Below are 25943 nucleotides of genomic sequence, written 5' to 3'. Positions count from 1 at the left end.
GGTAGCTGAGTCAAACTGAGGAGGAAAGACATATTCAGTGGCCATCATAGCTGCTTTTATGAGTGTTTTTCTTAACACTAAGAAGTCCCTTTTCTTGTTGCCATGGCACCTAAGACATTAGGGGTGAAGATATACTCTTACCCTGAAAAGAAGTTCACACAAAGACTTATTCTTTCTTGGAAGAGGGAAAAGCTTGTCCTGAAATCTGCTGGATTTGGAGTCTACATTTGGAATTTAGTCTCAATTCAGCGGCACAAATTCATAAGTACATTACTAGATTCAGTAGTCTCTTGATTATTACTTCCTAATTGTAATTTCTCTAGTGATCAAACTCTCATACACAATATTTAATCATCAACATGGATTTTCAAGTCCTTCTATGACATACGGTAATACAGTCTTTCATTATACTTTTAATCAGATTCAGGATGAAAGACCGTCCTGAGTTGACTATACGATGCTTGTATCCCCAGCTGTCTGTTCTGTTTGTGCTGAATAATAAGTTCTGCACCTTTAAGACTTGTTCTAAGAGTGAAGGGGGGAGAGAAGAAGCATGGAGTTTGTTTTCAGAAACTGCACTTACTCCTCCACATTCCTGCTCCTGGACTGTGTTGTCTGCAGACAGACAGACAGCAAGACAGAGCTCTCCTTTGCTTTTAGTTAGTTTTAGCTAGCTGAGGCAAAGAAGTTCCCTGGACTGTGGTTTTTTTTTCTTTTCTTTGGACCTGTTTAAACGTGCTCTGGACTGAACACCAGAAGAGCAGTGACAGCTCACACCTGCAGCCCACCTGGCCAGGCCTGGGCTGTGGCATTTCCAGCACCAGAGGGACTGATAACAGACTAAGTGAGCCTAGCTACAGCCCATGGAGGGGACTTTCTGAGTTTGTCTCTTTTTTGGAGCAGCAAGAAGTTTTATTTTTTTTATACTGTTTAGGTTTTATTGTTTAATAAACAGTTTTGTCCACTTTTCTACAAGGAGGTATTTTTCCTGAATCCAGGGTTATCTTGATCAGAGTCACAGGGTCCCGGGGAAGGGAAAATAGAGTGCCCATGAGCTCACTGTAACAATGGTCTTCCCCTGGATTTCTTTATGTAATTACCTGGAAGTTGGTTGGCTCTCAGAATAAAGCAGCATACCCTCTTCTGCAATAAGAACCCTCTCTTTCACAACAAAATACACCACCAAGTATACCTTCAAAATCAAATTCATATTCATAAACAGGTGGACTTGTAAATCTTATTTCTTTGTGTCAACGATTCACTCTTTTATCTTTTCAATTAGAATGATTTCATGTATATCAGCTATGCAGTTCATGTTGTTTTGCATACTATTCCATCTGACCCCAGAGTTTTGAAGAGACTAGCTAGGGTTTCCCTTTGAGTCATCACCCCATTTCTAAGACTAGAAAGCAGTCTATGCCTACAGCCACTTACTTGTTACTATTTGAGGAAAAGAGCTTTACTGTTAAAAATAGTGCAGAAGATCCAGGCCCTTAGGACTGACTCCCTTTGCTCTGTTTAAAGAGCACATATTACAATAGCCCAAGATGGTGTCACATTTCTCCATCTCAGAAGACTAAACTTTTTCTTCTTCGTTTAAGGGGTACTTTTCCTACAGAAGCAAATCCCCTTCCTATCTAATGAATTTTCAGTTTACATTGACAGGATGTGGCTTTTCAAGAACACGTTGTCATTCCACCTCTATGTACCAAGTGTGGGAACACTGGGATTGCCAGTCTCCTCAAAGAGAATTTCTCATTCTTAAATTGTTTTTAAGAAGGTAGTGAGGTCATCCATAAAAAATCTCATTTCCTCTCAGAACTTCCTCAAAACACTCAAATAACAATGGTGGGTTCCCCGACAATCGTCCTTGTAGCTGATAACTGCAGATGAGACACTTTACTCTTTTTTACACAAGAGTACTGCCTCCCATCTTTCCAGACATGGTAAATGCATTTGGGAGAGCTATCACACAATTTTTACTGAGCTGGTGACTCACTGCAGCACATATGCCACAGTTAGTCTTTCCTTCAGTTTCCCACAATATAAAGGACATAGATGATAATTGGAATGAAAAAAAGTCTGTCTGACTGTATATGGCTGTTCTTTGAGATATGTTGTCTCAATGAATATCTTTCACATTCACAGTGTTCTTTTTTACCCCTCTCCTCAAAATTCACTGTAGCTGAGAAGAATGTGACATTAAGGGGAACTCTGCCCATTCTACTTTGCACGATGCACAGAATTGAGTAATGAGCACATGTCTATAGAAAATGTCAAGAGAAAAATATCTTAGCAATGCCTACCTGGAATATAAACATGCATAATATCTTGAAAAGAAATGTCACTAGCCCATATCTTTTGATTTGAGAGTATCGATGTAAATATTTGGATTTTAAATGTTACAAAATAAATTGTGACCTGTGTGGATGTTAACCTTATCATCTGGTATGCTGCTGTAATTGGTGTGTTTGACAATGTGTGATGGTTTAATTTTCCAGATCTACTTCTGGATAATATGCTTATCATTTAAAATTACTGGGTTTACATTGCATGTGTAGGTGAAAAACAAGATATTGGAGTACAGACAAGTTTCTTCTGATTATTTTTTGTCTAGTTGAGATTTGAAATCAGAAAACAGCTTTTGTCCCCTTCATTTGTTTATATTTTATCCAGTGTTATTATTTTTTTATTTTGCTGTTATTATTGCTTTAACTATTATTCCAATGTTTCCCAGAAAATTCAAAAACATGCATTTTGTTAGCAATTGTGGTTGTGATGGGTTGCTGACACCACTTCTACATATATAATTTATACCCATTATGCCATTTCCTTTCTGTAATTGCAAATGTTATCTATACCTTTAAAAATATATGCCTTTTTACTTATCACTGTGAAGACAAAACTATATAAGCGTGGATGCATATTCTTACCACTTTTTTCCTTCCAGCAATAACTCTTTTTTTCCTCTATCTATAATTGCACAATTCTATTATAGTTTCATTTACATTTCGCAGCTTACTATTTTTTCCTGAGGACAAATCCCAGCTTTTAGTGAGTAGTCCCCCTAGAGTACAGATACAAGAGTAAAGCTTCAAGGCAGTCATGCACCTCTGCGTATGCACAAAGCTGTGTGAATTTCAGAAGTTTGATGAATAGCAGTGTCCAGAAATTAGGTGGAAGAACTTCTTATTGAAGTCTATTGAAGTCCCTGATTCTGAGGCTAATGTCCACCTAAAGGAGACTGTCAAAATCAGATTTCTGATGTTATCATATTGTCATCACTAACCTTTTAAACACGATCCACATTTTGGATAGAGAAGAGAGGGAGAGGGAGAGGGAGAGGGAGAGGGAGAGGGAGAGGGAGAGGGAGAGGGAGAGGGAGAGGGAGTGGGAGAGGGAGAGGGAGAGGAGAGGATCTATATGGTTACCTGTGTTTTCTCAGCCTTGGTGAGGAATAGGGTATGTGCAAAACCAGAAATGTTTAACAAAACAAGATACCTGTGAGTGTGCACAATTCCAGAGATAGGTGGCCAAGAAGTAGGGGCGGAGGCAGAGGAGGGAGTTTACACTGCAGTGTCAAATGAATGCATCTGATGTACACTGAAATTACCTCCTTAATACTTTCTGAAATGTGACTTTATAATTTGCATTAATCCCCTAAAAAGGTGAAGAATGAGCCATTTAGTTTTGGTATTCCTTTTTATGGTGCACTGTGAAATACTGATGAAATTCTGAAAGATAGGAGACATTTCATTCTTTCTTTCCCACTTGACAAAGATACACTGTTGACTGATTATTGAAGACAAGGTGGAAAAACTGGAGTGGAGATCCTGTTACAGTGAGTTGCAAAGTACAGAACTCAGATGTAGGTGCCTTCTTTTTTCAAAAGACTTTAATTTCATCAGGAGGGTACGGGCCACATTTGACTCCTTTTGGGTGGCCATTCTTTTCAAATCTCTCTAATCTGCAGAGGGTTAATGTCTTTCTCCCCATTAATTCTCTCTGAGAGTCAGCCTGGCTCTCTTCCAGGGAGGGAAATCCTTTCAAAAGGCCCACGTTACACCAGAAAACCTTTTATCAGGTCTCACATACCCAGGTCATACTGAGGGGGAAAAAAAATATCATTATATTTTCAGAAAAAGCAGACAGTCACTATTTGATTTGCTCTTGGTAGTTGTACCCCTTAGTAACCCACTAGAGTCAATTTCTTTCTCCTCACAACCCTCTCTGACATTTACTTTCTCCCAAAGAAAACCTTTCAGTAAGTCCAGGTCACACCAGAAAACCCTAAATATCTTTGAATCACACTGATCACTCTGCCACATTCAAGGGATCCTGTCTGATGTTACAATTATGTAATGCTCTGGTCCAGCCAGTGGGTTTAGGAGAAGGTAGCTTGATTGACTCTGGGTGGTGAATGAGTGAAACAACAAGAATTCTCAAGATTAGAGTGAAACTATACTGAATTACCAGACTATATCTATTGTATCTATCTATCTATCTATCTATCTATCTATCTATCTATCTATCTATCTATCTGTCTGTCTATCTGTCTATCTGTCTATCTGTCTATCTGTCTATCTGTCTACCTGTCTATCTCTATATGTGTGTGTGTGGTTGTGTGGCAGGTTTATTTTACAGCAGTTGGGTTGCACTACACAGTGTACACTATATTCAGTTCAAGCTAGTCTTTCATGGTAAGGATTATAAAAGAATATAAAAGAATAGTTTTAGTTTTGATTGCTGGGTCTTTTTTGTTTGGTTTGGGTTTTAACCTGCATTATTTCCTGTCCCCAGTGAGTCATTTCAGCTCAGTACGGAATTCCTAAATCAAGCTGTAAAAAACGTAAATGGTAAAGCTGAAAAGAAAGCGCACCTATATATTTTTATTTCGAATTTAATTGGTGTTGCTCCCTTATTAAATTTTATATGGCACTTGACTTTTAATAGTGCATTAATACAGTATTTGAGTAAAATCCTCACCGAGGTATTGCTCACTGGTATTCGCATTAATATCACATTAATTTATCATATTCAGTTGTTATATTAAATACTACTTTAATAATTGGTAGGGTGCTAAAATAAAATGCTGACAACATTTAATAAGCTGGTTTTCTTAATAGTTCAGTTAGTATTCATTGCAAAGTCATAAATTGTAATTAATATTGTTATAATATTATTATAATATAATTAATTATTAAAATTAATATATTCTGTCATGTTGTTGCATTGAGTTAATTTCCAGTGAGACTGAAAGAAGGGGGAAGCCTATTAGTGTTAGATTTCTGTGAGACCCTTGAGATCTGATATTCATTGTTTCCTTTAAAGTCTCTGTAGCTTTAAATCTGGATTTGAGTTCACCTGTAAGAAGTCAAACTAAGTCTGAAAATTGCTGTTCATTTTTAGCTAGAGTTTAGGCAGAGAGAGCTTTCATTAAGAGTTACTCATGAAGAAGAAATCTTATATAAGATCAGCAGCTGAGTCTCTGAATCTTCAGACAGAAATAAGGATGTTCATGCATCCAGGATCAGAATGTTCATGCATTCATGCATGTTCATGCATTCAGTATTTCAGAATTCTTTATTTAAAGGTTATGTTATGTCTGTAGCTGTTTTTTTTTCATTTTATACAATGTATAAATACAATATTATTTGATGTTTTTGGTAATTTATGTTTCCTTCTCTTAAAGCATTGCATTTTTATAAATACAATCATAGCACTGTATGACAGTTTGTACCTGAATCCATGCTTGAGTCCAGTCATGTATTGTGTCTGCCCTACAGAAGTTATATGCCCAGCTTTAGAGACCCTTCACTGACTGGAGGGACCTTAAGTTTTTGCTATTATGTGAAGGCAGAGCATATGATGCTTTATCTGTAATCCCCTCTCCTCTTTTATTAATGCTGCTTAACCACCCTACTGGATAACAATACTGTCCAACAGAAATATAAAGAATGTCTGAGCTAAGTTTCTTCTCATACTTCATGAATTGCTGCACAATTTTGTAAACACAACAAAGGTATTCTGTACTCAGTAGAGTGCTTTGTGTCAGAGAAGCCTTTAAACTGACAACATACGACTTTTATTTGATCTCTGCTTTGGAGATCTGTTTAAAATACTGTCAAACCTTTTAGCAAGATGTATGGAAGAAAAAATAATAGAGTAAACTTTTCCATTAAACAAAGTTATTGTTATATTTTACATGAACTATATTTCAAAGCAATTCAAAAATCCCTGAATTTTGTTTGTTTTATAGTTTGTGCTCATATTCAGGAAGTGTTTGATGATCTTCAAAAGATCTACCCTCTGCAGTTTCCTTTTATCCAATTTCAAGTGAGACAATGAAAGAAAGAAAAAAAAGTATGTATTTAGATAGAATTTCGTGACTTTATTAAGCAAAAGAACAAAGAATGGGGTCAAGTATCTGTTCCAGACAGATTGCTCTCTCTGAAAGGGAATTAAAGAACAGTTTGATAAAGCAGCATTTTTCAGTCTGCTGCACTTCTTACCAAGGTTATAAGAGACAATTTCGAAACTGTAGTGAAATTAAAGCATGTAGTTCCTCCTCTAAAATCTTTTAGAGGAAGAAACAGTCAATATGAGTATTTCTTTTGCTTTCATGGTTTTCTGGCTCACTGATGAGCTTTTTTTCAATTTATTTTTCTGTTTGTTTTTTTTCTCTTGACATACTTTTTAAATATTCTCTGCTGAAAAATATCTTGAATTACACTTCTTTTTGGTCACAGGATATATTTGAAATACATGACTAAATTGAAATAAATGAAGTGAGAACTTGGTCTTAATTGTTTAATCTAGAGAGTGGGTTTAGGTGTCACTGACCATACTGATAATAAAAAAATGTAGAACTTTGAATCAATGTATTTTGTATATTGAAAAGTAAAATACATTGATATAGAAACAAAGGAAAGGGAGACATGCAACACAGAGAAAGGATCTGTTATGTCATAACATGTATTTTATTGATGCATCTTTTTATAGCAATTTTTAGGTATTATATCATATGCAGATTCTAAGTTGTTTAGTTGTACGTACATTATATTAATCTATGCATATCATGTAACCACATAGAGAGCACTGTGAAATATGTTCATTTTCTTTAAAGGCTACAGCTTGAGGAGTTAGTCCTGAAAATACTATTTACATAGAGCATGTTCAATGGGTATGTTGCAGTTTACCTGTTCACCTAAATTCACCTTGATACTTCCAACACAAGGTTGTGGATCAAAATATGGAGACAGACTATCAATAGTAATAATTGATTATTTAAGAGCAGTAAAGATTATTCCTCCTGGCAAATCCCTTACCTGTCAATGTTTGCATAATTTAAAACTTATACATACTAATACAGATATAGTTGATTTTTATTAAAGAAAGAGTGCATATTGGTAATATTCAGTGAATTGTAGTTAATAAATGAAATTACAATCACATACAAGATATTTTTTTCTCATGTCGGGGAGTGAGAAATCTTTTTCATCTTTCTTGGCTATGGAGACAGTTACTATAGGTGGACAAGCCATATCCCTTCTTTACACAAAACTGTTTGGCTGGATCTCTCATCAAGAATATAAGAGATGGGGCTTCATATCTGTAAAATAATTTTAATGTGTATCTGATGCTTGCTAGCAGAATCAGCATGTCAATGTGGGCAAAGGCTCTTGTTTCATTTTGCATAAGGAATTAAAGATCGGAGGTGAAGAAATGCAAGTGAACATGAATATATTTTTCCAGTCTAGTAGCTCAGTGCTCACAAGGTAACAGTGAATATTCAGAATTTTATTTCCCAACTGTTTAATGTATGAGTTTCTTCGAAGAGGTGTTCCTTCTCCCTTATTTAATGCCCTACCCACTGTGCTAAAGAGATTAGTCAACATTTGTTCACTTTGTGACTGATTTTCGAATCTCTGCATGAGGCAGAAGTCCTAGGAGATGCATGTTCAAATCCCCAGAGACAAAGTGAATTGAATTTAGGTGTCATACATATTGGCTGCTTGTGTTAATTACAATATCAAAAAGTAGCAGCAGTGTCAGCTAGTGTAAATAGTTTTAAAGAAAAAACATGACTTTTCCCATACCATTCGGTAAAATATTAGGGCCATGAAAGGGAGACATACCTTTGACTGCTTAAGCTTTTCCTGCTGCCAAGACCAGACTCAATATTGCGTTTCATTGAGTTTCTAGTTCATAAGTGTGGAAAGCGTGGTCATGCAGTTCTGGACTGCAGTGTGGAGGAACAGTTATAAAAATGGTCAATTTAAGTCCTTAGGGCATAAGGTCTGCTGTATTGGTCACAAATAGCAGAGATTTCAGTTATTAGCACATTTAGAAGCTCCAACAGTCTGGAGAAAAAAGGAACTTTTTCATCTATGAGGACAACATTTCTTTGATAAAAAGTCACCTAAATCTCCAGGCCAAGACACTGGGAGAGCTAATTAAACATGACTTTGGCTTGATATCCTAAGATTAACCAAATATAGCTAGAAGACCTTAACTTGAGATGTGACAGGCTTTGTATATATTGAGGGAGGGAAGTTAAAAAGAAGGGCTTAATTTCCTTTGAAAGCCTCTTTCTGGGGTCTGTGTTATTTTTTTGCTGACTGACACAAGATGAGGAAACTTGACTAGCCAGATGACATGAGCAAGCCATTGCATGATAATGAATGGAATGATGGGGCCTGATGAAACTGCATAGCTATCAGATATTTGCAAGGGATTTGAAAAGGGGTAACATGAATATGGTTTTATAGCATTAGTTAGAGGTATATGAGTGCCAGCTTGAGTTCAGAGAACTTTGCCATGTAATTAAAGTTTACTAAATAATTGCTCATATTACAATACATCTGCTTCTTTCAGAAAGTAACATATTTTAGAAGGGTAGTAGTATTTTGTCTTTAGTATCCCTTATCTTATATGTCAGTACACCAATATTATTTACTGTTTGGATGTTTTCATCTATGTGATGGAATTTATGTTGCATATTTGATATAATTTTATTAATCTTTATTCAGAATTGAAACTGAGTCCATCGTCTGAAACATACCACTCCTCCTAGTCTTTATTATTTTCTTTGCTGGGGAGTTACAAGAAATGCCTAATGAAAGTGTCAATAGGTGCTTACTACAGATGGCTGTGAAAAAGACTCACCTACTCTTTACCCAAGAAGGAAAGGATCTGTCTCTTTGGCACTGACTGATGTCAATAAATGTTGGGGTTTTTTTGGTTTTATTTTTGTTTGTTTGTTTTATTCTAGGTAGAGAAAAAACATGTTTGAATGCTCTTGATTTAGTACCAGATTGTTTTTTGTTTGGTTTTGTTTTATTTTTTTTTTGGCATCTTACTGCTTGTTTAAATACTTACTGCTTTTTTAAATACTTATTTGTAAAGCTGAATACAGAGGTAAAATCAATATTATGTTTATTTAAAATGTTACCACAATAAGTATATTTTAATAAAGTATTCAATTTTTATGATATCCAGGCTAACCTGCATTATTGGTTAGTCAGATGGGAGGATTAGGGGATAAATTGAAGGTAAAAGCACATAAGTACACATAATAAACACCCAGTGAAATGCAGGAGATGGCAACTGTGATAGGGGTTCTAGGAGTTGGTCCTACAGATGAAACTAGATAGAAATATACTTTTTTAGATAGCTTGTTAGAGATTTCATAGAAGCTAGGTATTATTGCTAACAACTCATATTTTTTTGAATTGGATAATTCACTTCTTTTGTTTTAATGTGTCTATTTTCTTTAGCTGAATGTGGAGCAACTGTCTCTGGAAATGAAGGAACACTATTGTCTCCAAATTTTCCATCCAATTATGACAACAACCATGAATGTATCTATAAAATTGAAACTGAGGCTGGAAAGGGGATCCATCTTAGAGCCAGGAGCTTTCAGCTGCATGAGGGAGATACTGTTAAGGTAATAAGAAAAATTATTTCACTTTCTATGCTAAATATTCACATTGCATGAATAAATCTGTTTCCAATGGCAATTATCTTTCTTTTCATATCCACTACGTTAATAGCATAACTGCCTTTATATGAGATTCAATGATTTATATTAGATTCAAAGAAACTATTGGAGACATTATGATTTCAGTTACATTTCTAGAGCATTAGACTGTTTAAAGTGGTTTAAATCTTAAAAGGAAACCTAAAATTTGAACTTGGATTTTGAATATCTAGTATTTTTTCTCTTTACACACTATTTATAGGTGTAGCACAGGGATTTTTGTTTATTTTTTTTCACTAAATGGAAACTAACATTGCAATATTGACTAAAACTGTAGTTATAGAAGCTGTCTTTCAGTCTTTTATATTGCAGGGAAAATTTGAAACATGGCCTAAATATATATATATATATATATATATAGAGCATGTACTTTTCTACAGCTACTATTAGGAAAAGGCAACTTATTACCTTATTATAGGTAATAAGTTGCCTTTTCCTAGTAGTAGCTGTTGCATTCTTGTATATACTGAAAATCCTGATATTCATCTGAAGTGTTGACCATACATTAAATTAGTCTTTCAATTTAATGTCCCTAAATTTTTGGTTAATTAATACTTAAAATCACAAAGTATTCAGAATTCAGTTAGCAAGTTCCTTTCTGATTATCTCCAGTAACCAATTTAACATATTAGAAATTGCTGTCTCTTGATTTTTTTAATTTGCACTGAGTACTTCACATAAAGAATTTAAAGATATAATTGTTATGGATCAAATATCGGTGGCTATATTTTTATCCATTTCATCATGTTAAGAGCTTCCTTATGTAATTAAGTGTGTCCATTCATTTCCTGCAAAAAACTAGGCATTTACAGATAGGATAAAGGTGGGGAGGAAAAAAAGTCTTCACTTTAATATAGACATTTATATCTTTGTTACTATATCTGTTCTTTTCAACAAATATTTCATTTGACCATGAAATAAGCAAAACTTATGGTTTAGTTTATAAAGTTACAATCAAAAGAACAGCATTTTCTCTGTCTTTACCCACAAAAACATTGATAATAAATGACACCATGTATAAAACACTGCAAGATCTAAGTTTTGCTTTTAGACCAAAGGGAATTGAATAGGTGGACAAAATATATGGTTTGTATTGTCCTTTGCTCCCATTATACATGGTCTGACAGTGCAAATCCCCCAAAGTATTTTTGCTCTGAAGAGATGCATCAGGGAAGAAAGAACTTACTTAATTGCCCACTGAGTTGCTAGAATGTGGTAGAAAAGTCTCCCAGAAGCTTTGCAGATATCTGGTTTATAAATAATTTAATAAACTACTTAAAAATCTACAACAAAAACTCCCTTAAAAACCCTAAAGAAACATTTGAGAATCTCAGTTATCCTTCAGAACATCTCATGAGTAATGTCCGGTGTACTTAGCAAAATTCCCCAGAGATACAAGAAGGATTTGCCTGAGATAAAGCTGTTTTGAGTAACCTGTTAGATACTTTCTTTTATAGACTTTTAATCGCAATACTTCAGAGGTTCCAAAGGATGCAAAGGCAAAATTGTGGTGATGTCTGAACTGCAAGGACTGTTCTCTGGTTTTGAGCCAGCTGTCACAGCACAACATCCATTTATACAATTAAGCTCTCTTCCATCAATTAAGGTCTCTCTTTTACCTGCATTTATGAAAAAAAAAAGGCTACTTCCTCTCTATTCCCATGCCAGGATGTCCTTTTGCATATTTTCATTGGAATCAGCATGTTGGCAGGGCTATGGACTTCAAAGATTTCTTTCTTTCCTATATGACCCAAAATGGGAGCAAAAATTGTTACAAACCCCAGCCTTCTATCTTGTGCTGCACAGAAGGAGGTTGCAAGACTGCCTTGCTGGCAGCTTGCAAGGGATGCACTACGCTTATTTATAAACCTTGCGCTGAAATATAGAACATATTCCCAGCTCAGTAACTCACTTTGTCTAACAAGAAAAACCTGTATGTACGTCGTGTTGGACTGTGTGTGAGTGCCCAGGCCTCGGCAGCAGTGGGGCTGCAGGGGCTCTGTGAGGAGAGGCCAGGGCTGCCCCAGCCGGACACAGCCGGACACAGCTGGACACAGCCGGACACAGCTGGACACAGCCGGTTCCAGCTGGACACAGCCGGTTCCAGCTGGACACAGCCGGTTCCAGCCAGATCCAGCCGCCCACTGCAGGGCGTGGCTGAGCCATGGCCAGGGCGGGGGCACCATGGGGAAACATAGGTAAAGAAGGGCAAAAAATGCTGCTCTATAGTGCATGATAAAGTGGGCTGAAAAAAGCCTGTAATAATAATGTAGTAATCCTGTGAGAAACGACTGCTCACTTTTAAAATTTTAAACATTTATTAAACCTTGACAAAAAATACAACAAAAGGATTAAATAAGGAAAAATTACACCACTGGGAGCCCTGGTAACTATCAGCCATGCACTCATATTCAAAATAGATTCTCCACCTTTTATACTTCTAGTGCCTCCTAAAGTCTTGTCAGTCAACTCCTTCCTTGCTGTCTAGTGGTGAAGATCACTTTCTTATATCTTGATTGGAAGTCAGGTATTATTATAATAACAAGTCAACTCTCCCCAAATGCCCTGGCTACTGAGGCCATCCCATGGTAACAATGCAAAGGGGAGGACATATTTCAGTAACATGACTATAGATTTTAAAAACATACATATAATTTTCACTCCTTAATTGTGAGAGCCAGCCATCTCATTACTCATCTATAACAATCCCAAGATCAACCCAGCAGGAGTGTCAGACAAAGCATATAATGTTACTGTTTGAATTAGGATCACTATGAACTCCATGAGGATATAGTGAAAGGATTTCAGAATGTTAGCAATGTCAGCTTCCATAGGAATATTTTAAAAGCGTGTCCCTTTAGGATGATTTTATGCTATAAAATCTCTGTTGTTAAGGAAATTGGGTAAGTTTAGTTTTATCTAATTTCTTTTTACTGTCAGAATGAGAAACTTCAAGAAAGTCACAAAACTCTATCCAGCATTTCCTTCAGGTGAGTATTGTTCAGCAGCAGATGCAGATACAGATACAATAGCATTGTTATTGGACCATTTCTCCTCCTGAATAACTGTAGTGCTATCCTGTTCTTTTATGTGCATATTTTAACTTCAGTAAGAAAACCAAACACTTTCAGTTCCTCACAAATAGGGAAAAAGAGTCATCCCTGAATGCTTTGGCTAAATTAATCCTAAACACAGGTCCACACAACACTTTGAACATTCTCTGCTGCCCCCCAGAACAACTTCTGCAGTTTGACTACACCTTTAATGTTAAATTCTCACATCTTGCACAATAAGGTGGCTCACTGCAGCTATGTCTCAGAAATAGTTCCTGGCATATGCAGCTCCTGCACTTACTCTTTCTGAGGGAAGATTTGTGAAGGTTTTAGTAAGCCTGCATTAAATGTGTTCCAGGGATGCACTGAAAATAAATACTCTGTAGACAATCAAGTTGTGGTAATTTGACTCCTACTCTGTCACTATGTAATTGCTTTGAAAATATAAACTAATCTGTAGCTCTATATATCAGCTTAGTATTCAAATGGGGATATTGAGGATGGATATTGAGGCTGTAGAGTGCATGGAATGGCATATAATTTGCAAGAGTATTTCTGGCATCAGTAAGACTAGTGTATGAGGAAGGGTCAAGCCTATTGCTTTCAAGTAGAATCCGTGCACGTTAATGTCTGTAATTTGTGGGCAAACGTTCTGTTGCTGTGACAAAATTTGAACTTAAATTAGTGGGATATAAATTTAAATTCAAGTAAAATAATAAAAACATTTTCACTGTTTTGAAGGACATATGGCAAAAGTGAATATTTGGATTATCTCTTTATTTTAGAGCTTATCCTTTCTCACTCACTAACACTTCATTCTCCTGGTCTCTCTGTTTTAACTGCCACTTGAAGATTCATAGTTCTTTAAAGTGGCTACTTATGCCAGAATCTTTATAATGCAATTGCAGTGAATTTGTCAAAGGTATGAGGAAAAGCAGAATGTAATATTCCAGTTTTCATCTCTTTAGCTAAATAGACCTTTTTTTATTTTCTTCATAACTGAGGAAATTGTAATTGCAGCATATGAATTATATTACAAATGGCTTCTTCTAAATAAGTTAAATGTATGTACTAAATATGAATAAATAGTGATAAATAGTCTAGACTAGTTTATTAAATATGTTCTGTACCTCTGGAATCAGTAGCATATGACATGACACAATGGTTGTACACAAGCTGTCTATTGGGAGTGATCCTTGGCCCGCATTAATTAGCATCACAAGCGCTGCTAAAAAAGGGTTTTCTTTCCTAGGACGGTTCAACCAACTTTTCAGTGTGGACAATGGAGATTCAGTGCTTGTATTTGTTCACTAACAATATTTCACTTATTGGAGTAGATATGTACTTGCTTGTCTGTAATGTGAGCAAGAGATGGACAAGTGTCACCAAAAATTGTACCAGCCTTTTTCTAGCCTTTTTCTGTTGTTGTTTTTGTCTGGGTTTTGGTGGTTTTGTTTGTTTGGGGTTTTTTTGGGTGCTTTTTGTTTTGTTTTGTTTTTGTTTGGGGTTTTTTTACAGATGTTTTTACAGGCTCTCATACTAATTTAAATTTCATTAAACACTTTTCATTTGAGTCTGGAGTAATCTTGAGGGATTCTATTATTTAACTTGTTAATCCTCATGTAGGAAGAGTAACAGTCAGTGAGGTAGAACACTGTTTAAACAAGATCTCTATAATCTTTAGCTGTTGGGCTTTTTGTTTGGTTGTGTTGTTTTATAGATGAATAAAAACATTTTTTAAACATAGGTAGCATTTTGAATTAACTGCAATTATTAGAACATTCAATTTCAAGTATTATCTCCCAAGTGTAATATATCTATGGAAATAAATCTTATGGGGAAGAAATGATGCTTTACTTTGCACAATAGATTTCCAGCTCTAATAAATAAGGCATAATCCATCCATGAAATTGATCAGTAGTTCTGCCCCAAGACAGTGGTTATAAGCTTGCAAATATTTTTTCAGATACTCTTAGCTTAAAGTTACATTTCTTCCAAGAGGTGGACCTTAAGTATTTGTAACTGCTTGCAAGAACCTTAAATACAGCGGGTTGTATCTTCTGAGACATCTCATCTGTATGCTGTGGTATAAGACAATCTTAGCATCAATAATAAAGACCAAATGTATTCTTCTATAAATTGCTAGCACAATATATTATTTTTCAAAAGTTTTCTTTAGAGTAAATAATTATTTATATCTATGTAGGTTTATAAAAGTAAATATATGCTTTTGTCTTAAAAAAAAATCTTTACGCATGTTGTTTTTATTATTTTGTTTTGTTAATGATGTTTGAGATGAACATGGTACTTTCAAGACATTTACCTATGTAATGGTAAATGTTGGTATTTTCTGGTATGTTGACATGCTGGTATTTTCTCCACAGAAAAAATAGAACTGCTTTTAATTGTTGGTTCGCACCTACAAATGCTGCAATAATCTGTCATCTCAAAAGAAGCATTTCTAAATTTTGGTAGTAGATCTAGCTGGGCATTCAAATAGGGGGAACTTCCTCAGATGTAGCAATTTAGATTGTTAAATGGGTCACTCTTCCTTCTTACTGGAATCAGTATAAATCCACACTGTACCACAAGGTCTGCTAGTGAGGGATGAAGATCCAGTGCTTGAAATATTTACTGTAATTGTAGCTTTTGTGCTGGTTGTCTCTAGTCACTTTAGGATGCATGAGATAAGGGCAAATTATCTTTCACTTTGTATCAGAAACCAGCTGCTCAAATCCATTTCTTGCTTTTGTATAAGCATTGACATGACATTTCATGTATGGTGTGTATTTACACACTTTATATTGCTTCTTTTTTCATGAGAAAGTAGAGGAGATTGATTTAATTTAAAAAAGAAATTATCTTTTTAAGTTCATAATGAGAAAACAAACCCACAAACAAAACAAAACTGCAGAAGGCTATTTTTGCACTTGCTTTTGATCGAAAAAAAAAATTGGTTTTGCAATGAGGAAAAAAAGTAATCTTTTACCCCCTTGGCATGAATTTGTACTTCTCATGTATTTGTGAACAGTCAAAGGGCATTCTTAAAAATTTTAGGATTTGAAAAAGTACATATATTGATATTGTTAAAAGTTTTCAGTAATGTGGCAAATAAGAACATCGCTACAATTAGTTTGGAAATAGACTCACATATTTTTTGAAAACTTATCAGTCTTTTTTAAATCTCAGAGTAAACCAAAATTGCTGCAGGCTTAGAGCCTGAGATAAAAGATGACAGATTGACTTAAATATCTCATTTTTGCTTTGATATATCCAGACAGGAGAAAACAGAGTAGGCTCTAAGGATTTATCTTCAATGGTGATTCCAGAACTTATACTTCTTTTGGCCTTGGTGAATAATCCAGAAAACAATCTGAGTTTATGAAACCTGAGAAGACAGAATTGCATATAAATATTAATTTCTTTCAAGATGAGCTCACAAAAACAAAATGGCAAAAGACTATAAAACACTTTAAGGGGGACAGAATATTTAGGATTTCACTGAACTGTATAACCCAGGGCTATATACCTCTCAAAATAGATATATTAAGATTTTGGATAAACTATTGGAAATACTTTTCTAACTTTGGAATTACTGTATAAATGAAAATCTTTCATATATTTAGGTTTGATGTCAAATTTAATGCTCTTATTTCTGCAAGGTGTATGATGGAAAAGACAGCTCTTCACGCTCTCTTGGAGTCTTCACCAAAAATGACATGATGGGAATTATTCTTAATAGCACCTCTAACCATATGTGGATAGAGTTTAATACCAACGGATCTGATACTGACCAAGGATTTCAGCTGACTTATACAAGTAAGTAGCTCATAAATATTATCTGATTGATTGCTTTATAGGGAAATGTGTATTTCTCAGCTGTAGTGATTTCTTTTTGAATGTTGAAGGTAATTTCCTAGAATGTACTGTAGTTAAGAGACTGAGTTTTACTTGTCTACATGACTGGATAGGTATTATTGATTTTAAAACACTATTGAAAGCCATTTTGTATGTTTTTAAACTTAGAAAGCACAATTATTTTTAAGATTTAGTAGTAGTGTTGTGACATAGTGGGTTGAATGTATTAGTTCTTAAATTGTAGCAGAAAGTAATGGAAAAGGGAAAGATCAATCTCTGCAGTCAATTTAAACAAGAGGAAGAGGAAGAGGAAGAGGAAGAGGAAGAGGAAGAGGGAAGAGGGAAGAGAAGAGAAGAGAAGAGAAGAGAAGAGAAGAGAAGAGAAGAGAAGAGAAGAGAAGAGAAGAGAAGAGAAGAGAAGAGAAGAGAAGAGAAGAGAAGAGAAGAGAAGAGAAGAGAAGAGAAGAGAAGAGAAGAGAAGAGAGGAGAGGAGGGGAGGGGAGGGGAGGGGAGGGGAGGGGAGGGGAGGGGAGGGGAGGGGAGGGGAGGGGAGGGGAGGGGAGGGGAGGGGAGGGGAGGGGAGGGGAGGGGAGGGGAGGGGAGGGGAGGGGAGGGGAGGGGAAGGGAGGGGAGGGGAGGGGAGGGGAGGGGAGGGGAGGGGAGGGGAGGGGAGGGGAGGGGAGGGGAGGGGAGGGGAGGGGAGGGGAGAGGAGAAGAGAAGAGAAGAGAAGAGAAGAGAAGAGAAGAGAAGAGAAGAGAAGAGAAGAGAAGAGAAGAGAAGAGAAGAGAAGAGAAGAGAAGAGAAGAGAAGAGAAAGAGAAAAGAAGAGAAGAGAAAGAAAAAGAAAAGAAAAAAATAAAAGAAAAGGAGGAGAAATGAAGATTAAAAAGAAAATGGGTACCTGGATGTGCACTCTTAATCTGGCCTGACTGCTTGCCAGGATCAGAGTGGAGTATACTGGAAGGAGACTGAGTGAACAAGTTTTAACAAACAATGCACTTGTCCCACAGACTGTATGCAATTAGTTGAATCAATTTTTGCTGGCAAAAAAAAAAAAAAGAGTTTTTTGTGGGAAATTACTTTGGGGATATCTAGTTTGTTTCCAACACACATAAAGAGGTATTTTTTCCAGGTTTCAAGGGATCTCCAAGATCCATTTACTTTCAATTTATTATTTTATGCATTACTTTCCATGAATTACTGTTGAATCTTGCACAGCAGAGCACCAAAACATAGTGTGGCACAGAAATGAAATCATTGCTCAGTTTAGTACATCTGATGTTTCCTCTTTGGTTTGGAGCAACTGTGGAATAACCTTTTAGGTTTTTTTTCTTACAGAACAACTGAAGAATGACTAGGAAAATCTACTCTAATTTGCCTAGAGAAACTGTAGAAATCTTCCTTTGGAAGAAAATCAAAACCAAAATAAAATTGTTTAAAAAAAAATCTTATTGTAAGGGCTCTGATTTCAAGGGTCTCGAATCAGTTCCTTTTAAATCCTACTTCCATGATCACTTCCACCTACTGTTTACAAATGTAATTTTACTTAAAAATAGAATTTTGTCTAATTTCTACATTCAATTGCTTGATTTTGTTGCATTTTAAGATTTGCTCTCCTGCACCATAATTTTTTGTGTAAGATAAGATACTATAATTCATGTCTTAAGGTTTTTTTTTTTTTCCTGACTGCTTGATTATTTTTTAAACTGTGTTTTCTATTCTTCACATTTTATGAAGTGTGTAGACAGAATTTGACATTGTCTTCTAACTTTAATTTTAATACTGTGTAGAGAGGCAAAACTTGTTTTCCTCTATCTGCATAGTATTTTACTATTTTTTTTACTTTGGTTGCCAAGTGTTTATTTTATTATATGTAATCAGTTTGCAGCCATTCATGTTGAAAAGCATATCTCTAATGACTTTTCTTCCTATTTTTTCTCACATGAGACAACCCCCAGTTTTAAATAAAAACTAATTCTTTACTTCTGACATGTATTTTAAAGAAACCAAATTCAATATAATAAATTTTGAGACAGTGACCATCGAACCAGTTGATTTCCTTCTACTGTAATTATTATTTACAAACCCTTTAGTGTGGGATTTTTCACCATTCACAAATTAATGCAAGCAAAAAATACAAGCAGAAGATGTATTATTTTGCAGTGCTTTGAAAACTGGATGCAGTGTGGACTCACATTCTTTATCTGAAAGTCCAATCCTAGTAATATCTTAGAGATTAGATATGCCAGAAATTTATACTCATTATTTGATGAATTTTTAATTTTTTGGTGCAGTTGCAATTCAGTTACCAGACAAATATGTCCATTTTTCATTCAGTAAATACATGAAACACAAAATGATAATTATCTTTTTGGATTAATAAAGCTATATTTTACAGCAGAATTAACAGGAAGATTACTCTGAAGTGTATTTATTCACTTTTCAGATTGAACTATAATACCAGATACTTTAAAAATGCTAAAACAAATCAAAAAGGTGCTAAAATATAGTTTCATTGAAGGAAATGAGAAATATATGCTGGAGTGAATGAAATTGAATAATTAATATCATAAGACAGAGATAAGAGAAGTGATGGTCTAATAAATCAGGTTAACTCAGGTTACTTCCTATGTGATTTCTGAGTTCTTGCTACCCACAAGATGTCATCGACTGCCCTTAATTGTTGGTCTTTGTAGTACTTTTCTTCCTATTATTGCTAGTGAAATTAAGAAGTAAAATTGCAGGGTGTTTTTATTAAAAAGACTAATGTGAAAATCTGCTATTTCCTTTGAGTGCAACTACCTTTCTATCCTTTTTGATGAAAAAATGGTGTGAATTCTGAGCGTTATGTTCAATTTAAAAATACAGTAGAAGAAAAAGCTAATGATCCATGAGGACAGAAATGTGGATAAAGAAAATTGTGTCTCTGTTTTCAGAATCTCATTACCAACATAGTAAAACCAAATTTTATAAAATCCAAGGTGTTTGTATAAACTGTAGAAATCAGAATATAATGAGATATTAAATGGAAATCTATAAAGCATCCAAGTTCTAAATGGAATCTGATGAAATTTCTCTTGAAATCTTCTATAGAGGAAATTGCTTCCGGCAATATTGATTGGAAGCTGGAAATTATCTTATTCTTTGATGTATAACGACAAGATTCTTTCAGGAAAATACATTTATCCTGGTAGAGGTAATTTTTTACTAAAAAAGACCATGAAAACATCTGTACTCTTTCTCAAGTTAACTGTTTTGAAAAACTAAGAAATAGTTTTTGAGTGAAAACTAAAATTACAGTGATTTTATTTGAGGAAACGACTTCAGAAAAATTGAGAATATTTTAGCCTGAAATTGGCAGGGTAAGTATATATGGAGTAAGAGTCAATTAAATGGTAATTTGAGCAATAGCTGAACATGATTCTACCAGGGAGAAGAAAAATGAGGAACAAAGAAGGCAGCTTTTTGACTTTGTGTAAAACAAGTTTATATAAAGCCATTTCCTTATAGTGTGTTAGGAAGAATAAGGTAAAGTGTCCACTTCCAGTATCTCTACATTGCTGTCATAGGGAATGACTGTGTACATTTATATCTCTGTGCTGAGGAAATGGCAACATAAGCTTGATGACTTTAATTCCCTATGAGTGGAGGACATCAGTAGTGACCTGCTTGTAAAAGTATAAGTGTATTCTTGTAGCCACAACTGACGCATATGACAGGTTTTCTTTTATTATTTTAGAAAATGTCTGTTATTCTTTCATAATTGCAGTTTTCTTATTATGGGGATATTTTTCCCCTCCATCTGATTAGAACTTTTCTTCCTGAGACACCTCAAATTTTTGTCAGGAAGAGAAGATTAGATACAGGGATTCCCACAGCTATTCCTGTTCACTGCTCAGTTAAAAGATTTGCCCATTCTGATATAAAGATGCCAGTGCTTTGTGCTGTCATGTCAATGGCATTTAATGTTAAATTGACTTTAATATAAAACCAAAATCTTATTGATGCCACACAGTGACAGGCTGAAAAGCAAAACACAGCTGTCTGGTGAAAGTAACAGGCTGCAACTTTAAATAAGGAGCAATTCAGTACAACTTCTGAATAACAAACAGGCAGTCTCCTTGGCATGCCTAACCACTCCCCTATGACAGCCCTGACACAAGAGGAAATTTAACAGTGTTTGTTTTCGCTTACCATGTCCTGAGCTTACTCTGACTTGTGTCACAAGTACTTCTTTGCTGCTGTTTAATATGCCCCTTGAACATTGTCTCACTTTTCTTAGCTTTTGGAAAAACAAAAAAATACCTTTACACTTTATCATACATGTCATATACAAATGTTTTGTGACCCTCTGAGTACCACCTAATGCTGCTACTGTGTGATCTATTTGGTCATATACAGATCACAGATAACTCGGCACTATACTATGCTTGTACAATTTTCTCAGTAAAGTTCCCTAACATTTTAGAAGTAAACACTCTTTCCCTTTAGAGTACCATCTAGAAATCTCAAAACTCATTTATTTTCATGGTGCCTGATGATAGATGTCTATATATTTGATGTGTAAGGACCTTTACCACTGTAGACTTGCTCCTTGGACACTTCTGAAACCTCAGGATTTTTACCATGTGCTTTGCACTGGCAGTTGTCTGAAACAGCATGAAGTTGCTGTTGGACCTTTTCTAGACATCTCTTTTAGGAGCAGCTTGTCTAGCTCTCTATGGCAATTTCATGGTTTCCCAGTCCTGTGCAGTAAATAATAAAAGCAAAGGGTTCACTTATCCACAGATTAAGCCCTAGAATATATTGTTGTAAGACAGTTTAAGAGTCCATCCAGAAATACTTACAGATACTATCTGTAGGAACATGCCTGGCTGCACTGGCCTGCTCAGTACTATATTCTACCTCTTCAACAGACTCCTTTGTGTTTCAGAAACATGAAGAACTTGTTATAGACTTTTTAAAGTCTGAAAATTATTCAGGAATTTGTGGTGTACTCTGTAGCTAGATTTTAGATTTCTGAAGGCCTGGGCTGACCTGTCCCTGATTTGCTGCTATAGATTAAAAATTAGATTCCATGTTAGTTCATCAACAATTGTTTTTTATTTCTATCTTCCACTTCCTTGTGATGTGAAATTAGACATTCTCCTTCACATCTGTGGTAAGATGGAAATGAAGGCTGGTAAAAATCTCACTAAGGATTTGTCGTTTTGAAAATGAATGTTGTGTAGATCCAAATCATAATTTAATGATAACAGCCTCAAATTTCAAATCTGTGGTGACCATTTCTTTCTCTGAAAGCAGGATTCTCCATGGCTATTATTTGTTTCAGAAGAGTTCAGGCCCCTGAGCTGTGCTTCACTCCACAAATTTAGGATTGTGCACAGAATTAGGATAGAATTTTTTTCCTTTTAATAAGGTTTAATATTTTCATTTGCAGTTATCATTCTTTAGCATAGTATTTTTACAATATTCTCTTCATTGGTCTGAAGATATACTTTTCAGTTTAAGGAAAGAAATTTTTAAATGCATTTCTCAGACATTATGCATTGGTTTAGCATTCATGGTATTCTGTTACTGCTAAAGATTAGTTCTAATTTTCAGTTGAAGTTCTCTGTTATAATCACTCTTTAACCCTACTGCTTTCAAGGGATAGTGAAAGGCAGTACATGGAAGGTGAATCTGAATTGGTCTAAATTGATATAAATTGTTGAAACCATTTATAATAGTTAATTTAAGAGAATCATGAACTTTAATTCAGTTCATTTCCTATTCTACAGCAATTGAAAAGGTTAGAATGTCAGTGAAAACAATGTTCTGAAACTGCAGACTCAGACAATTATTTTAGCACACAATCAAGTCTCAAATTCAGGAATATAGTGGTTTTGCCTCAGGGGATATAATGTCAATTTAGCAGAACAATCCAGTAAAGAAAATAAGCTCTTCCAGTTTCCTTTCCATAACTACTCTGTAGTGGTTATGTGGTGGTGTCAAACATGTGGAAAAGGTAATTTGTTAAAGGTTATTGTGATTTTGTTATGAAAGTTACCAGTTGAAGGTCTCCTGACTTTTCTGTGTATGATTTGAAGATTCCCATCTTAAGACCACTGGGTTTTCCCAGTTTTTTAATTGACATCTATTATGAAGAAAAGGGCTGCTTTTTAAAATCTCTTGTTATACAGTTTAAAATGCAGTTATGCTTTTCAGATGAGAGAGAGCAACTAGCAGAGATCACTGTAGGTGTCCATATGCATATGGTGTTTTACATTTATATTAAAATTCTATTTTTAGAGTATGAAAGTAAGATCTTTCAGTGATGCCAATTCAGGTAGGCTTCTTAAGCATATTTTTTTTTCTCATCTGCCGATGTATTCATCATAGCTAAAAAATATCATTGAAATTTGCAAGCAGATTCCAGCTAAATTTATAATCTTGGGAGTGATGGCCTAAAGATTATATTGCTTTAATATTAAAGAAGTGTTCATATTTGTAGCATTATTACTGAGACCTTAGTGGGAACAGAGTCCATGAATTTGTCAGTGCAGTGGTTTGAATGACAGAAGTTCTTTACCTTCTTTGCCACCTCAACTAAATTTTTTTTGTCATATTTTAGAAAGAATCTATTTCTATGAAGACATTACAGACATTGTCATTATATGTATGTGCAGCTGGATTTAATGAGTTTTAGCTGGGATTTGTTCCAAAAGTTTGCTCATTTCCTCTGTTTTTCATAAAAAGACTCCTGTTTATTTGCAGTGAATCATTTCCTCTTTTTCAAGTTTTAGATGAGTGGACACTAGAGTTACTGTTTATTTATTCCCACTGCTATAATTACTAGAATTTTCCCATGAGCAAGAATTCCTGCCTGAAAACTTAGAATACTTGAACACAACTACCAATAACCTATTGTTCTTTACCCCAGCCTTCTTGCCTAGGTTAGCCTCATGTTGAATGAAAAGTTATTGTTTCCCATTTAGAATTATTGGCTCAACCCTATCTGTTGGAAAGGGAGGCTGATAAGCAGTTTCTTAAGTCAGATGATCAGGACCTAGAAACCTATGATGATGGAGTAATCCTTGCAAGCTCCTTCTTGCTGCAATTCAAATGTAAGATCTGTTAGGTACATTACTGGTGATTTGCTGTTTAATTTATGGAACTATTAACTATAGCAGTTTAATTATAACATTTAAGCTACACAAACATGAAAATATTATTCTAATACTCTTATGCAAAATTAGAATATCATAGATATATACTCTATAAAGTATAGTGTATAATAATATAATATATAGCATATAATAATATATAATATATAATGTTGGACATTTCAAATAACTTCTAGGAGACTCTGAGATCAAAGTTTGATCTTAACTTTCTTCTCACTGACTGTTTTTTCCCTTTCTAATAGAATAAATTTTCAAGAAAAATCTAGAAGTACTTTGTAAAGATTTTAACAGTTTAAATGAAGAATGTGAGTTTTTCTCTATTCCTTTTATTATATTAAGGAACTGTGTAAATTTCAACAAATTAAGATTGTTGCACTCAAACCTAGTCATATTTTAAAACTGAAGATTAACAATAAATAGGAAGCAGATTTTTTTGCAGTCAGCTAAACTGTGTTTTTAATGTTCATAATTGTTTAAAACATAAAGAAAGCTATTTCAGAATAAAACTAAGATTATTCCTTCAAGATTTTAGGTATGTTAAAATTACCCTGCCAAAACAATGTGTATATGATATACAGGCAGAATTATGGATGCATGTAAAGACAAGACTATGAATGCTATAAACCTATTTCTTTCTATTCCTTCTATTTCCAAAAAGTTTCTAGATGGGAAGACTTGCTTTAAACAGAATGATGAAAGGTAGACAAGAATGTGAATTCCTGTTACTCAGTTCTTCACCACAGTGTATTGAGAAGTTAATTTTCAGTTTTGGGCACAACACCACTCACCAGAATAACAGGTGATGTGTGCATGTGGTTCACCCGTCAGTGTGTGAAGGAACCAACACAATTGGAGATGAAGGGGTTCTTTTAATTTTCAGTCCTGTTTGTGCCATACTGCTTTTTATAAGCTTTTACAATGTTTTTTTCCATTTTTAATCCATCCTTTACATTTGTGGTGACTTCATTCCTCTAAGGATGGGTGTTTTAGAAAAGACTGTGAGGAAATGAATGAATTTGCAAACACTTAAGTGTTTGGTATGTGTTTAGTCAAAGTATCTTACACTATATAACACAGGGAGAAAAAATGTGTCTTCATCTTATTTCTTCTGCTTTTCTGTCCCCTCTCCTAGAAAAGGGATAAGACCAGCCTCTTCTAATAAATCACCTGCAGAATATTTTTAAGTAGTCGCTGTATCAGCCATGTCCCCACTGATTATAAAAGAGAGTGTAGACATGGAGATCCTGAAGATATCTTTCCATAGATACTTGAAGTTTGAGTTCTTAAATACACATGGAATGTCACCTTTAATCCCTGCTTCTTATATGTAGTATAAATTATAATTTATTAATTATTCACTTGCTTGCTGATTGCAAAGATTATTTGTATGCTTTCTATATATGCACTGCAGTCATCTTGCTACAGGCACATATATTTGCATACCCATCTCTTTTAAGCATTATTATTTATGTATTGTCTTTCAATAAAATAAAAAAAAAAACTGTATTCTGCTACCTGTCTACCCATATTTAACTTGCTTCTTAAATCTGCAATTTTTTATTTGTATATGGGGACACTGTAGCTGAGAAAGGGAGAACAAAATGATTGAGTAAGATACATGGACACAAAGAACCTGGTTTGAAATGGGTGGGGAAAGGACTTAGAACTTTTTATAACATATTTATAACAAGAGAAAATTACAGAAAAATATTTTCATTTTATGTTCAAAAGACTTGTTATTGATAACATGTCCTAAGATCTCTATTTTACATATTTTGAAGGTTTAAATAAATTTTTTACATGTTGCTCATGTTAAGAATTGCT

The 25943-nt window shown here is 34.8% G+C and overlaps 1 protein-coding gene across 3 annotated transcripts in view; it reads left to right on the top strand.

Annotated features, from left to right (window-relative positions):
* The window catches only part of CSMD1 (CUB and Sushi multiple domains 1), a 1051612-nt gene that overhangs the window by 831696 nt on the left and 193973 nt on the right, over positions 1-25943 (top strand). For all 3 annotated transcript variants that reach the window (XM_031504428.3, XM_021551131.3, XM_085576363.1), the window contains 2 exons: positions 9780-9949; positions 16758-16914. In XM_031504428.3, coding sequence (XP_031360288.2) covers positions 9780-9949; positions 16758-16914 — 327 coding nt within the window. The remainder of the gene's footprint in view (positions 1-9779; positions 9950-16757; positions 16915-25943) is intronic.

This window comes from Lonchura striata, chromosome 3 (assembly GCF_050655825.1).
Source record: "Lonchura striata isolate lonStrDom1 chromosome 3, ASM5065582v1, whole genome shotgun sequence".
In the NCBI taxonomy this organism is placed as follows: Eukaryota; Metazoa; Chordata; class Aves; order Passeriformes; family Estrildidae; genus Lonchura; species Lonchura striata.
Note: the sequence above shows the minus strand (reverse complement) of the source record. Positions and strands in the feature narration are given on the sequence as shown.